This window comes from Gopherus evgoodei, chromosome 7 (assembly GCF_007399415.2).
Source record: "Gopherus evgoodei ecotype Sinaloan lineage chromosome 7, rGopEvg1_v1.p, whole genome shotgun sequence".
Classification (NCBI taxonomy): Eukaryota; Metazoa; Chordata; order Testudines; family Testudinidae; genus Gopherus; species Gopherus evgoodei.
In genome coordinates this window covers 107,208,361-107,223,991 of record NC_044328.1, presented here as the reverse complement: position 1 = coordinate 107,223,991, position 15,631 = coordinate 107,208,361, and the positions used below count along the sequence as shown (strand labels likewise).

General features: G+C 52.4%; 1 protein-coding gene across 1 annotated transcript in view; it reads right to left on the bottom strand.

Moving 5' to 3' along the window:
- Window positions 1-14,774, bottom strand: part of LOC115655009 (coatomer subunit gamma-1-like) — a 34,666-nt gene extending 19,892 nt beyond the window's left edge. Inside the window, 10 exon segments of the mRNA XM_030569982.1 lie at window positions 187-344; window positions 493-579; window positions 1,561-1,653; window positions 1,841-1,916; window positions 8,972-9,051; window positions 10,011-10,082; window positions 11,392-11,402; window positions 11,405-11,471; window positions 12,371-12,423; window positions 14,676-14,774. Coding sequence (XP_030425842.1) covers window positions 187-344; window positions 493-579; window positions 1,561-1,653; window positions 1,841-1,916; window positions 8,972-9,051; window positions 10,011-10,082; window positions 11,392-11,402; window positions 11,405-11,471; window positions 12,371-12,423; window positions 14,676-14,712 — 734 coding nt within the window. The 5' untranslated portion in view covers window positions 14,713-14,774.
- Between the last annotated feature and the right edge of the window lie 857 nt (window positions 14,775-15,631).

Sequence of the window (15,631 nt, the reverse complement as noted above, 5' to 3'; positions counted from 1 at the left end):
AAAAGCGACAGGGAATCACCTCCCACTCCCTTTTTCTGTGCTACGTTTTAACTATTAATAAAAGGAAAGGGGCTGCATCATGTTGCATGTTATTTCTTAAAGGTTGATAACAGGACAAGCCTGTAAGAGGAGATTCCTCCGATCCTACTTTGTAAGTCTTCCAATGTGGCAAAACAACTTCCTCACCTTCCAGCCTCTTCCTCTAGCAATTTGCTGGCCACTCGGATCATCATGCAGTAGGCAAAGGGCGACTTCAGGCCATGGCGCATGAACTTGCTGAGCATCTTGTTGACTGCCAGACGGTCATTCTTACGCACATGGTAGAGTAAGCCGAGGGCATGATACTGCGCAGATCAGCAAAGGAGAAAAGAGAGGGATTCACAAACCACATGCTATGTTATTTATGGCCCAGGGATGTACAACTGAGCTTGGAGAATACCAAAACCCCTGCTTTGCTCTTTGATCTGCTGCATGAGCCTGAGGGTTTCTTACCTGCACCATGATATTGTCACTGGAAGCTGCCTCCTGCGCTTCGTTCACCCAGCGTTTGACGATGTCAAAGCTGGTCTTCAGCAGGTGCTGTGGGCACAGAATAACTCATAAGAAAAGAGCCCATCGAGGTCCAGGATAAACTAATATGAATCAGTGAATCACAAAAACAGCAACAACCCCCATCTTCTCCATCTTGGGTTCTGGAGAGAATGATATATAGACCTACCTCATAGGTGTGTTGTGAGCACTTTCATCAACTTTACATGGAGGACAAACGGAGAATCTGGATTTACATTCCAGTAATTCCCTGAGGCCCCAATCAGGATTGAAGCCTCACTGTGCTGGGTGACAACACCCCCGCCCGACACACACAAAGCCTCAGTCCCTGCCCAGAAGAGCTTGCCATCTAATTCCAACATTGTGTCAGTTAAGCAATTTCAAATCTACTTTTACAGACACACAAATCACCAGACCAGAAGGGATTTCTGCTTTCCCCTGGCTCCAGTCTCACAGTTCTCATTAACGAGAGGAAGAATTATACACACCACAACGGAGGAGAGGCCCTGTGTCTGATGTCATGACACCTCCACAAAGCACCATATAAGCTTCCTGCCAGAATGACCACAAATGGAACATTTTCTGGCGGCCAGGCTGTTCCCGCACAAATGCTATTTCTCATCGGGTTCTGATCCAAGTCCAGTTTTAAATCCAAGACCAAATTCTGCAGACTGACATTCAGGGTAAATGCTGTCCATGGGAGATGTGAGCATTACAAAGGAACATGGGTCAAAAAGCTAGTCCAGCATGAGTAGGTCCTGTAAGCTTCCTCCCCCTATCATGCCTATTTCCCAAATGGACCAATGCAGGCCCACAGAAGATGTGACTCAGTGTTATCAAGTGTGTCCTAGTCAATCATACTTCATATTTAAAGAAAAATTTTTCTCTACTGAAAAGATGGGTCATATTTTAACATGTGAAATACTGGAGCCATGCTGCTCAGCTCCCAACATAGATAGTTTTTCCTGATTTAACTGGTCCTCACACAAGTCCCTGCAGGTGCATACATACCAATGATGACACCAGGGCAGAGCTGGACACACTGGGCACCTTGTCCACAATCGCCTGCTTCATGTAGCGCTCAATGGCCTGCAGCATGGTACTCTGCAGAGAGAGAAAATGAGAACCAACTCCCTTGAGGAGTTACAAAGAAAGCTGAGAAGACTGCAAGGGGGTGGGAGCGGGAGGGGGTTGTAGGGGGGAAGGAAAGCAAGGCCAGTATGGATGCAAGGGCAGGGTTGGGAGGAGCAGGCAGACAGGACCAATTGCCTGAGTAGCAGATGGCACTTACATCAGTGATTTGGCAGAGTGCTCTCACAGCAGGGCCTCGGTAATTGTCATCCTTCCCAGTCATGTCTTTGGTTAAACTGTATAAATGTGAAGGAAGTTTTTTAGTATTGCGTATTTTACCCACTAGTGCTATAAAAAGCACACAAACAGCGTTGCACATACTAACACATGGGCACTGGATTTCACAGCCAAAATCCACAATAGGAGGGTAAGAGGATAATGACAATGCTTGCCTTCAGCCTAGTCTTGCTCCAACAGGGAAAGTTTGGTCACAAGAGGAATGACAGGAGCCCTTATGCCATTCAGATCACCTCAAGAGACCAAACACCAATGCAGCTACTTAGAGTTAAAGGACAGAGTAATGCCTGGATTCCTTCCCTGAACATCCTGCCCTTGCCCAAGGAAATGGACTGTGTTTGATTGCAAAAGTACATGTGGGGAAGGGGACTGACAGTCCATATACGTGGGGGCTGATTTCTGAATGCTGCATGGGCCCAAGCAGTGGAGTATGTTAAGCAGCGCCCAATGAGGTTAGAACAATAGAAGTCACACGGCCAAATCCCTGCCTATCTATTTGGCTATGTATCCCCCAGAGAATACTTCAAGACCCGGAGAAACGTTGAAGTGCTCACACAGAAAAGCAAGAGTTAAAAAACAGCCCTTTACAAAAGAAGGTGGTGAGATACCATGGTGTGGGCGCAGCATGGGAAAAGACGGTTACTCACCTTTGTAACTGTTGTTCTTCGAGATGTGTTGCTCATATCCATTCCAGGTGGTGTACGCGCTGCGCGTGCACGTCTGCCGGAAAACTTTTTACCCTACAACTCCAGTGGGCCGGCAGGGTCGCCCCCTAGAGTGGTGCCAGTATGGCACCAGATATATACCCCTGCCGGCCCACCCGCTCCTCAGTTCCTTCTTGCCGGCTACTCCGACAGTGGGGAAGGAGGGCGGCTGTGGAATGGATATGAGCAACACATCTCGAAGAACAACAGTTACAAAGGTGAGTAACCGTCTTTTCTTCTTCGAGTGATTGCTCATATCCATTCCATGTAGGTGATTCCCAAGCCTTACCTAGGCGGTGGGGTCGGAGTGAAAAGTCGTGGCCTGGAGTACTGCAGAGCCAAAGGCCACATCATCTCTGGACTGCTGAACCAGGGCGTAATGGGAAGCGAATGTGTGGACCGATGACCAGGTCGCCGCCCTACAAATCTCTTGGATCGGTACGCGGGCCAGGAAAGCCAGCGATGATGCTTGTGCTCTGGTGGAGTGAGCAGTCATACGGCCCGCTGGAACGTGGGCCAGGTCGTAGCAGGTCCTGATGCAGGAGGTAACCCAGGAAGATAGCCTCTGGGAGGAAATCGGCAGCCCCTTAACCCGGTCCGCTACCGCCACAAATAACTGGGGGGGACTTGCGGAAGGGTTTGGTCCTGTCCACATAAAATGCTAGCGCCCGACGTACATCTAGCGAGTGGAGCTGTTGCTCTCTGCGGGACGAATGGGGCTTTGGGAAAAAGACTGGGAGGAAAATCTCCTGATCAACATGGAAAGCTGAGGCCACCTTTCTGGGAAGAAAGGCAGGGTGAGGCCTCAGCTGTACCTTGTCTTTATGGAAGATGGTATACGGCGGGTCCACTGTGAGGGCCCTCAGTTCGGACACATCGTCTAGCTGAGGTAATGGCCACTAGGAAGGCGGTCTTCCACGAGAGGTAGAGCAGGGAGCAAGTAGCTAATGGCTCGAATGGAGGGCCCATGAGCCGAGTTAGGACCAGGTTGAGGTCCCATGAAGGGGCTGGAGGGGCGGATTTGTGGGATAGAGCCGCTCCAGTCCCTTCAGGAATCTCGCCACCATAGGGTGGGAGAAGACAGAACAACCGTCCATATCCCGGGTGAAACGCGGAGATGGCCGCTAGGTGGACCTGGAGGGATGACAACCGCTAGACCCTGGGTCTTGAGGGACCAGATGTAGTCTAAAATAGTGGTGACGGGAGTCTCCACAGGGCGAAGAGCTTTCTCTGAACACCAGCAGGAGAAACGCTTCCACTTAGCTGAGTAAGTCGCCCTGGTGGAACGCTTTCTACTGCCCATGAGAACCTCCCAAACCGGGGTAGAACAGCGCAACTCGGAGCCTGTCAACCACGCAGGAGCCACGCCGTAAGGTGTAGAGACGGAAGGTCCGGGTGACATAGCCTGCCGTGGTCCTGGGTGATCAGGTCCCGATGTAGGGGCAGGGTAACTGGGTTGGCTACTGAGAGGTCCAGCAACATGGGGTACCAATGCTGTCTGGCCCATGCTGGAGCTATGAGAATCACCCGGGCTCTGTCTCTGAGCACCTTGAGGAGAACCCTGTGTATCAGCGGAACGGGAGGGAATGCGTAACACAGGTGGGCTGTCCATAGGATCAGGAATGCATCTGCTAGAGACCCTGGTTCCCGACCCTGGAAGGAGCAGAATGCTCGACACTTCCTGTTCTGCGTGGACGCGAAGTGGTCCATCCGGGGACGACCCCACCTCTGGAAGAGTGAGAGGGCGACGTCCGGACGGAGGGACCACTCGTGCGAACGGAAGGATCTGCTCAGCCGATCCGCCAGAGTGTTCTGCACTCCCGGGAGATAGGAGGCGGAAAGGTGAACCGAATGGGCTATGCAAAACTCCCAGAGGCGCATTGCCTCGAGACACAGGGGAGAGGATCTGGTGCCGCCCTGCTTGTTGATGTAAAACATGGTCGTCGTGTTGTCGGTGAACACTGTGACACAACGACCTTGAAGGAGATGGACAAACGCTTGACAAGCAAGGCGGACCGCTCTCAACTCTCGTATGTTGATATGGAGGTTGATCTCTTGAGGTGTCCACAAGCTCTGAGTTCTCTGGGTGCCACAGTGCGCTCCCCAGCCCAGATCTGAGGCGTCCGTGGTCAGGGATGCCGAGGGTTGGGGTGGATGGAACGGGAACCGCGCACAGACCATGGACCGGTCAAGCCACCAGCGAAGAGAGTCCAGTACCCTCTGAGGAACGGTGACGACTGTGTCCAACGAATGTCTGGCCGGCCGATACTGCGCAATGAGCCATGATTGAAGAGGCCTCATGCGGAGACGGGCATATGCCGTTACGAGCGTACAGGCCGCCATGTGGCCTAGAAGGGCCAGACATGTTCGCAGAGAGGTCAGCAGGGCCGCCTGCAAACGTAGAATGATGGCCAACAGCGACTGGAACCCGGGGAAGGGTAGCAAGGCCCTAGCCAGGGTAGAGTCCAGAATGGCCCCGATGAACTCTATCCGCTGCATGGGGAGCAGAGTAGACTTGTCCACATTGATGACGAGGCCCAAGGCAGCAAAGAGGGTGCTGATCCTGTCGACATGGGCACGGACCTGCAGCTCCGATGTGCCTCGGATCAGCCAGTCGTCCAGGTAGGGGAAGACGTGAATGCGGCAACGTCGAAGGTGTGCGACGACTGCCATGTATTTCGTAAACACCCTCGGGGCCATAGAGAGGCCAAACGGAAGGACCGCAAAGTGATAATGTTGGCGGCCGACCACAAAGCGGAGAAAACGTCTGTGTTGGGGGGCAATGGAGATGTGAAAGTAAGCGTCCTGCATATCGAGGGCAGCGTACCAGTCTCCGGGATCCAGGGATGGGATGATGGTTCCAAGGGATACCATGCGGAACTTCAACTTCATGATATACTTGTTGAGTTCCCGCAGGTCGAGGATGGGCCTGAGGCCGCCCTTGGATTTGGGGATTAGAAAGTAGCGGGAATAAAATCCCTTGCCCTTCTCGTTGTCCGGAACCGCCTCTACGGCTCCCTTGACAAGGAGCGTGTGTACCTCCTGACGGAGGAATTGCTCGTGAGAGGGGTCCCTGAAGAGGGACGGGGAAGGAGGGGGGGGGGGGCGAAGAAAACTGCAGGCGATAACCGGCCTGCACCGTACGCAAGACCCAACGGTCCGACGTTATTCGGGTCCATGCCGGGAGGAAAAAAGAAAGGCGGTTGGAAAACTGTGGGGAGGGATCCGGAGGGGAAACTGGTACTGCGCCCTTGGGCGCACCTCCAAAAGGAAGGCTTAGGCCCTGGAGGGGCCTTGGCAGAGCCTTGGTTCTGCCCCGCTTGGCCACTGGACTGCCTGCGGCGGTTGTTCCTGCCGCGGCGCCTAGAGAGGTCCTGCCTTGGGCGGAACTGGGGGTACGGCCGCCGCTGCTGCTGCTGGTTTTGCTGCCGGAATGGCCTGCGCTGCGTCGCAGGCGTGTGCATGCCGAGCGACCGTATTATGACCCTGTTGTCTTTGAGGTCTTTTAGTCTCGGGTCTGTTTTATCAGAAAACAGGCCCTGGCCTTCAAAGGGGAGGTCCTGGATTGTATGTTGGAGCTCCGGTGGAAGGCCAGAGACCTGCAGCCAGGAAACTCGGCGCATCGTGAGCCCCAAGGCCAGGGTCCGAGCGGCCGAATCGGCAGCATCAAGGGAGGACTGTAGCGATGTTCTTGCTACTTTCTTGCCCTCGTCCAGGATGGTGGAAAATTCCTGGCAGGCGTCCTGAGGCAAGAGCTCCGCGAACTTCCCCGCCGCTACCCACGAGTTGAAGGAGTAGCGGCTGAGGAGGGCCTGCTGGTTTGAGACCCGGAGCTGTAGCGTCCCCCGCCGAATAGACCTTGCGGCCCAGGAGGTCCTCCTTCTCGCCTCCTTCGACTTGGGCACTGGGGCCTCTTGCCCGTGGCGCTCCCTGTAGTTCACCAACTGGATCACTAACGAGCAGGGTGTCGGGTGAACATATAAGTATTCATAGCCCTTCGAGGGGGCCATGCACTTTCTTTCCACCCCTCGAGCGGTCGGAGGGATGGAGGCCGGTGACTGCCAGATGTTATTGGCGTTGGCCTGGATTGTCTTTATAAAGGGCAGGGCCACTCTGGTGGGCGCATCGGCGGAAAGGATGCTCGCCACCGGGTCCTCAATTTCAGACACCTCCTCCGCTTGCAAGTCCAGGTTCTGTGCCACCCGGCGGAGGAGGTCTTGGTGCGCCCTAAGATCCAGCGGGGGAGGACTGGAGGACGAGGTACCCGCCACTGCCTCATCTGGAGACGAGGACGAGGAAACCCCCGGCAACAAAGTGTCCACGGGGGGGTCCGCGTGGGGCTGCACCTCCGTCCCTGGAGGGAGCTCTGAGTCTAGGTGACTGGACCTGCCATCCGCTTCCAGAGAGTGAGGGGGTCTCGATACCGTCGCCTCTGGAGGTCTGCGTTCCCCCGTAGGTCGGGGGGTAATGTGTTGCGGGCCCTGGGCCTGGGAATACACCCAAGGGGTCCAAAACCCCCACTGCTGAGGCCCTCGCTCCTGTGGGGGAGGGTCCTGGAACAGGGCCGAGTGCGTGCCTTGGCCCATGGCATAGGGGCTGTCAGTCTGGGAAGAGACCGACGGCTCCCGAGACGGCCACGGAGGCGCTGAGCCTGATTGGTATACGACTTTGTGCGCCGAGACCGACGCTCCCCTCGGTGCCGAGGCTTGGTGCCGCGACGCACATCGGTGCCGGGATCGGGATTGGCGTGATGACCGGTGCCGGGATCCGGATCGGGATCGATGTCGGTGCCGGGAGCGGGACCGCGACCCTCGATGAGCACGGTACCGGGACAGCAGCGGAGACCGGGACCTGCCACCGGCGCAGTGCCGGGAGGTCGACCGGGATCGGGTCCCACCACCGGTTCGGTGCCGGGAGGTCGACCGAGGCGCCGAATGCCGAGGTGAACGGCTCCTGGAGTCTCGGTGCCGGCGGTGAGACGAGCCCGACCGGGACCGTACAGATGGCGATTGGTGCCGCGAGTATGACTGGTACCGCCTGGGAGAGCGGTGCCGGGACTCAGAGCGGCGCCCCGAGCGCGAGCGTTCACGCCTCCGGGGTGATCGGTGCCGGGGCTCAGGAGACAGTGCTCGAAGCATCGGTTTACCCCTGGAGGTTACCCGTCCCGGGGGTGCCGGCTGAGGCTGCGATGGCTCCGTCATCGCGATCAGGTCCCGAGCCGAGGCAAAGGTCTCCGGCGTAGACGGTACCCGGAGCTCGATCCCTGATCTTAAGAGGGAGCTATGAGGGGCTGGACTTGATGGACCTTCTGGGCCCGGAGTCGACAGCAGTCCTGCAGGCGGTGCCGCGGCTAAGGTAGGTGCCGGGCGGTCCACTTGGGCCTGCTGGATGGTGTTGCAGATGTCGATGGACGAGAGTCTGCTCCCGGTGCCGGAGATGGTCGGTGCCAGGGAGTCTTGCCGGTGCCGGCGCGGTCCGGTGCCGGAGTAGAACTGGCTGACTGCGCCGATGGTGCCAGAGACAGAGCCGCTTCCATAAGGAGAGCGCGGAGTCTTTGGTCTCTCTCCTTCTTCATGCGAGGCTTAAAAGCCTTGCAAATGCGGCACTTTTTGCTGATATGCGATTCCCCCAGGCACTTAAGGCACGCGTTGTGGGGATCGCTCGTAGGCATCGGCTTCTTGCACGCCGAGCACTGCTTGAAGCCCGGCGAGCCAGGCATGGGCCCGGTGCCGGGTGCCGGGGAGGGCAACAGCCCACCCGCAAGCAATGTTAGACAGCTATATTACAAGATTCCAACTAACTACTAACGAACAGTCTATTAACTAACTATGAACTATTTATAACGAAAGATGATGAACAAATACAGGAGAGCTAGGGAAGTGGAGGTCAGCAAGCCGCACTCCACAGTTCCAGTAACTGACACGGTGGTAAGAAGGAACTGAGGAGCGGGTGGGCCGGCGGGGGTATATATCTGGTGCCATACTGGCGCCACTCTAGGGGGCGACCTGCCGGCCCACTGGAGTTGCTAGGGTAAAAAGTTTCCGGCAGACGTGCACGCGTGGCGCGTACACCACCTGGAATGGATATGAGCAATCACTCGAAGAAGAACCCAGAGAGACAAACCAAACACACAAAGGCCTGGCATATGGTATATGCTGCACCGTAAGTTCCCATATATTGTTGGGAATTCAGTGCCTATATTTCAATGGCCCCCTTTAAACAAGAGCATTTCCTCAACTTCATACCTCCCTGCAGGGATTACAGCTCTCTCTAGATGGCCGGAGAAGATTTGTTGGAAGGAACAGGCAAATAGTGGTGAAAAGAAAGGGGCACCCCCAGAAAGGACTCACCTACTGGTCACAATGATGACATCCTCAGAGATGGAGGACATCTCTTTGATGGTCAGGTAACACATCCTGCGAAGAGTCGGCTGGCAGGGAAGACAGGCAACATAAGCATTAGCTGGCAGCACACCAACCCTGGCAGGGTGGGCAGAGTTGCCAACTCTCATGATTTTACTGAAAATCTGATATTTGTCATTTTCCTTTAAACCCCAGCTCCTGGAGCCAAGTGACTATGTGAGAATCGCAGGTGGCAACTTTTAAGGACTCCCACAGTATAAATGTTAAATAATAAAGGCACTTAAGACGGAAGAGCCCAGATGGATGGTGAAGCCTGATGAGCATGTCTTATCAGATGGCTTGGTTATGCAGACAGCACACATTTGGAAGAGCTGGGAATGAAGTGATGGTGATGAAAGCCATTTGCACATGGTGACTCTCTGAATACTTTATGTGATACAACTAGCCATTAAAAAGTTCAGTTGCTTTTTATTTTTGAATGGGAAGGTTCCCAGCCAGGAAATGGAGTCACCCTTTCCCTTCAGTATATTTGTCTGTAGGTTGTATTAGCATTAGCTAAAGTGCTATCTACCTTGATATGCAGCTTCAGAACCTTTGTGCAGGTTCTCGCTCTCTGTAGGAATCTCCCAAAGAAGTGCTTCTCTACACACAGACTTTGTGGAAATCAAAGCACACTATGGAACTTTTAATGTGCAGTAACAGAGTCCACAGGGCAGTGAGTGTGTAGCAAGCTAGTGCGCTCTAGATTCACACTCTCTTTTTCCGCATACAAAGTCTTCATGTAGACAAGCCCCAAGTCACCAAAGACCAACAGGGAAAAATGAGGCACTACTAAGATGTCAGTAACTAGAAACAGATGCACTTCATAATAATCATGTGCATGTGGGAGGCATGGATCAAGTGATTCTACCCAGGGGAGAGCAGCTTGTCACATAAAGAGACAGCTCAGGGCTGAATGTGAGGCTCTCACCAGCATCACATCCTGCTAGACAGATGTACACACAAAATGTCTAAGTATAAGACTTACATCATTGGACTGGAACAGCTTGGTCATGGCAAAGAAGGATTCCGTAGCTTCCATCACACCCAGGTGCTCCCCCTAGAATGGGCAAAATGGGGACAGAAATTCTTATTTACAAAAAAGCAATTTTTGTACAGGTTAAAGGTTCCAGGACAACAGACTGTTTATCCAAAGAACAGGTACAGCTTGGGTCATGATAAGGTGAGTTCCCCCCTAGTTTGCCTCAACACTGGCAGAGAGGAACCACCTCCAATGACCATCGATAGGGCCCTACCAAATTCACAGCTGTGAAAATGCATCATGGACCATGAAATCTGGTCTTTTGTGTGCTTTTACCCTATAATATACAGATTTCATGGGGGAAACCAGCATTTCTCAAACTGGGGTCCCAACCCAAAAAAGGATGGGGGGCTTGCATGGTTATTGTGGGGAGTCACGGTATTGCCACTCTTCCTTCTGTGCTGCTTTCAGAGCTGGATGGCCAGAGAGTGGTGGCTGCTGGCCAGGCGCTCAGCTCTGATGGTGGCGCCCCACCAGTAGCAGCACAGCATTACCATACCATGCCATTACCATACCATACCATCCTTATGCGCTGCTGCCTTCAGAGTTGGGTCAGGACCCCCCCAGTTACAATGCTGTGAACTTTCAGATTTAAATATCTGAAATCATGACATGTATGATTTAAAAAAATCCTATGACCCTGAAATTGGCCAAAATGGACCGTAAATTTGGTAGGGCCCTACCCATCGACACTAGAAATTGGCCTGAGTGACCCCCTGATGTGGCGCTGAAAGTGGTTTAATTGCTGGCGTAGGTGGAAGAAAACCTTACTCAGCACTGTTCCAGAAGCGTGACAACTGCCAGCGACAAGCCAATGTCCTGAAGGATGAGAGAGGAGTTCAGACTACTTAGCCCATTCAATACTCCATCTCAACTGAGATGGCTAATAAGGGGCCAGTTTGGTCCAGATTTTTAAAAGTAGTTAGGTACCTAAAGATGCACATAAGACACTGAGTGAGATTTACAAAATCCCACTAGGCACCTACCTGCTTCTTAAGGTGCCTAAATACCTTTATAAGTCTGGCTCTTAGTAACCACTGCTATGTGAATACCTGACCACTAGGAATTGGATTTAGAACCAAGGTGGTCAGCAAACAGCTGTAAAGATAATAACTTAGAGCTGCTACCAATCTGAGCATTTTGTTTTTTAAATTGCCCATTCTATCACTCCAGTACCCTTTGGGGCTTGGAGAAAGTGGTAACTTACTGGAACAGCTGTTTAAGTAACATTTCATAAGGCACTAGCTAAAATTAGCAGACCAGACTAGTTTACAAAAGAAAAATATTTAAAATCTAAAGAACCCCTAGCTCATGTTCTTTCCATTACCTGGTTTATGAGTATAGAATCTTGGTGAGGATGTGAGCACATTTCCGAGGGTTTATTGGTGTCTCATTAAACACCCGAGCCTAGAAACAAACAAAAGCATGAAGAAGAGCCCAGGAGACCATATCTGTGGTTTATCTAGCACATTGTGTGAACTGAGCCACTGATGCAAGTTACAGACTGGATGTTTTAGGATTCTCTCAATGACTTCAGATCAGACTTGCTCAGTTGAGACAAAGAGATATCCATACCTTCCCAACAACCATCTCTACTAACTCACCATGGGATCTGAAAGCCAAACTGTGATAAAGTTTCTATAGGCCACATTTCAATCTCAACTACACTTATGCAACCCCACTGTAAGAGGAACAATTCTGGTGACGATGCACAAACCAGAATAGAATCCAGCTCCCTCTCTCAGAACGGAGCTGTTTCTCCGGGCTAACAAGAGCAAACAGTACTAAAAATGTTATTTCTGTCACTGAAGTGAACAGATATAACTCTGAATTTCAAGGAGCAGGTCTGTGGACCAAAAACAAAACAAAACAAAAAAGCCTTTTTTAAAAAAAAAGTAATTTTTCAGAGCAGAACCACCCTTTAAAGGCAAAGATTGTTCAATAGCCAGCCACATCCTATTTTTCAATTTCCCTGTCCTACCAGAATTTTAGGGCACCCAAAGTAGATTCCCCCCTAGTAAGAAGAGCTGGGAAAAACTGGAAAAATCTATTCTTACTACAGACAAAAATACATCTATTTACTCACATTTATAGTTTACTAACTCTCTTCATTATTATACAAACAGGATCCAATTGTGCCCCCTCCAAAAAAATCAGTGGGAACTTCCCCTTTGCTATTTATTGAAATGGCAGCAGGACTGGGACCAGAGTGTAGTTAATTTCTAAAGATCTCTAACTTCCTACCCCAGAGAGGAGACTATACCACTGAGGATGTCCATAAAAGACAGAGGATTTTTACAATTTACCTCTTGCAACACTGCACTCTTCTCCAGGTGCTGGAATGGATTGGAACCTCCACCTGTAAAATAAGAACAACAGTGATCCCAGGAACTGTGCTGTGTGAAAAGATACTAGAAAGCCTCCCTTTTGATCATCTCTTTTACACTTACATCTTAAAAAGCTTAAACATGAACTCACTTTTCAGAGAATTTTCCAAAAACATCAAGTGATTGTTGATGTTTTTCTTGGCATTACTAATTAGTCAACCTTATCCTCTGCTCATTGAGGGCATCCAATAGATTCTCCCTGCCTTGCAGCAATTATCTATCACTTAAGGAAAACAGTATGAGACTTTCTTCAGAGCTAATCAATGTTACTCCTAGATGGGCCAGAGGAGGTTGCTGAATATAAAGAGCTCCCACTTTCAGTTTCCAGGTCTGAGAGCACTGCCAGCTATGGGAGCAAATGATCAGGCTCAGAAATTAAACCCAGTGTAGCAACTGCCATAGAAAACACTAAACACAAGACTGTGCGAACCTGGACTACTTTATACTTTGCATTATAAAACAATCAGAGAATTCATCAGTAAACTATATTTTTGGATATACAGCTAATTAGAAAAAACAAGACAGTGGACTGGAGAGCCTGGAAAAGGTTCATTTAATCATTCCGTTTAGTAGACTGCATGCTACTTTCTGTGAAAACCAGGAAAAAATGGGCCTGGAATGATCAGAAGGCAAGAACTACAATTATGATGAGTATCTAGTCCTCATTAAGTGTTTACTAGTGAGCTGCAGCCTTTCATAAGCTGATTGCTCTTGATAAGCAAATTTAATTAGTGCCTAACCTCAGCGTGGCCCATAGGCTATATACAGCCCATGGAACTCCACACTGCAGCCTATGGCCAGGTCATGTTTAATACAGAAATGCTGCCTGGAAAGAGTAGAGCTCCTGACATGCAATGATCTGGACTTGAAACATCACATGCTGGGCTCAGTAGTCTTTGTAAGAATCATCCCTAAAGACAAGGTTCCTGTGGTGTTTGCCTGCAGCAGGGGCTCCAAAATGCTCAAAGTAACATAAAATGTATTAGTATAGGGATGATTCTTACAAAGACTGCTGGTGCCAGTCTGTGATGCTTCAAGTCCAGATCATAATGGAGCATTGCATTCTGCTGATTCTTATGCAAGTAAGATGCAGCCATTAGGCTCCAAATAAGTTACAAAGACAGTACCTGGCTGGGCAAAGCTTGGACACATACATGTTGGAGTGGGAAAAGAATGAGAAGTGAGTAGGTTAACATAAAATCCCAGTGTGTGCATATGCACATGTTCCAAAGAGGGATTTGAAAAAAGCACTCCTAGTAATTTATTGGCAACTACATACAACTAACTCTGCATCCTGACAGCCACTCTGAGCTCCATTTGTGATTCTGAAATTAACAGCAACAATCCCCATCAATTACTTCATTCTTCTCTAGCATATTTCATCTAAGCATCCCAAAGCACTTTACATAGTTTGATGTAAACAATTATCTCTATTTAGAGATGGCGAAAACTGAGGCACAGAGAAGTTCAGGGCTACACTTTCAAACATGGCCTCTGTTTTTGGGTGACCAACTTGATATGCTTTGGGTCTGATTTTCAGGTGTGGTCTCAATTGACTTCAATTTGTGTTGGGGGTGCTTAGAACCATTACATGTCTAAAGTTGAGCCCCCAAAATTAGAGTCCACTTTTGAAAATATGTCCTTAAATCACTTGACCCAGACCACATAAGAAGTCTGCTTTATAAACTTGCAATTGGAACATCAGAATATCAGCCATATATTTTTTAAAGCTATCCACACATATGCCAGCTGGGCCAGTGACTGATTTGGGGGACAAAGAGCCAGGAGACGGGGCAGGGAGACAAGAGGAGGCAAAGCATGAGGGGATGGGGTAGTTAGGGTTTCTCTAGTCATTTCAGGTGCACAGTGAAGGGCAGGTGATTAAGGAGGATGCAACTGGCTCTGGGACATCACTGATGTGCAATGGGTACATAAGGACTTTATAAATCAGTGGGGCGCGAGGTGAGGTGAGCAGCCCAGAAAACAAAGGACCCCACAACGTCAAGTGGCTGGGTCTGCAAGGTTGGCATGGGCAGCCAGAGCCCCGGGGCTGTTGGGGGCAGAGTTAAGGAGAACGCCTGGAAAGGTCACTAGCCGAGCCTGGGAAGGGGCCGAGACCCGGGGCAAAGGGCTGAACAGACACTGACAGGAGCCGCGGGGGGGGGCGCAGACAGAGGGTCCCACGTCAGCACATTCCCCCGGGACGGGCCCGTCACACACTCACCGGCCTCCTCATCCTTCTTATCAAACTTCTTCAGCATCCTGCCCCGGGCTGGGGGCGGCGGGGCCTGGGGGCGCGGAGGGGGCGTCTAGCCCAGCACCTCCACTTCCGGCTGCGGCGCCGCTTCCTGCCAGCCTGTCACTGGGACAGCTCAGCCCGACAGCGCCGCGCACGCGCATTCGGGCCTGGAGGCTGGTCGGGCTGACGTGGCTGCCTGGCCCAAGGCCTGACAAGGGGAGGAGGTGTTGGCGCTATGCGGGGTCGGGGCAATGACTGGGGGGGGGGCAGAGCCTGGGGGCAGTGATGCGGGGGCGGGGCAGTGACTGAGGGGGGCCCAGAGCCTGGGGGCAGTGATGGGGGGCGGGGCAGTGACTGAGGGGGGCCCAGAGCCTGGGGGCAGTGATGGGGGGCGAGGCAGTGACTGAGGGGGGCCCAGAGCCTGGGGCAGTGATGGGGGCGAGGCAGTGACTGAGGGGGGCCCAGAGCCTGGGGGCAGTGATGGGGGGCGGGGCAGTGACTGAGGGGGGCCCAGAGCCTGGGGGCAGTGATGGGGGGGGCGGGGCAGTGACTGAGGGGGGCCCAGAGCCTGGGGGCAGTGATGGGGGGCGAGGCAGTGACTGAGGGGGGCCCAGAGCCTGGGGGCAGTGATGGGGGGCAGGGCAATGACTGAGGGGGGCCCAGAGCCTGGGGGCAGTGATGGGGGGCGGCGGCAGTGACTGAGGGGGGCCCAGAGCCTGGGGGCAGTGATGGGGGGTAGGGCAATGACTGAGGGGGGCCCAGAGCCTGGGGGCAGTGATGGGGGGCGAGGCAGTGACTGAGGGGGGCCCAGAGCCTGGGGCAGTGATGGGGGGGCGGGGCAGTGACTGAGGGGGGCCCAGAGCCTGGGGGCAGTGATGGGGGGGCGGGGCAGTGACTGAGGGGGGCCCAGAGCCTGGGGGCAGTGATGGGGGGCGAGGCAG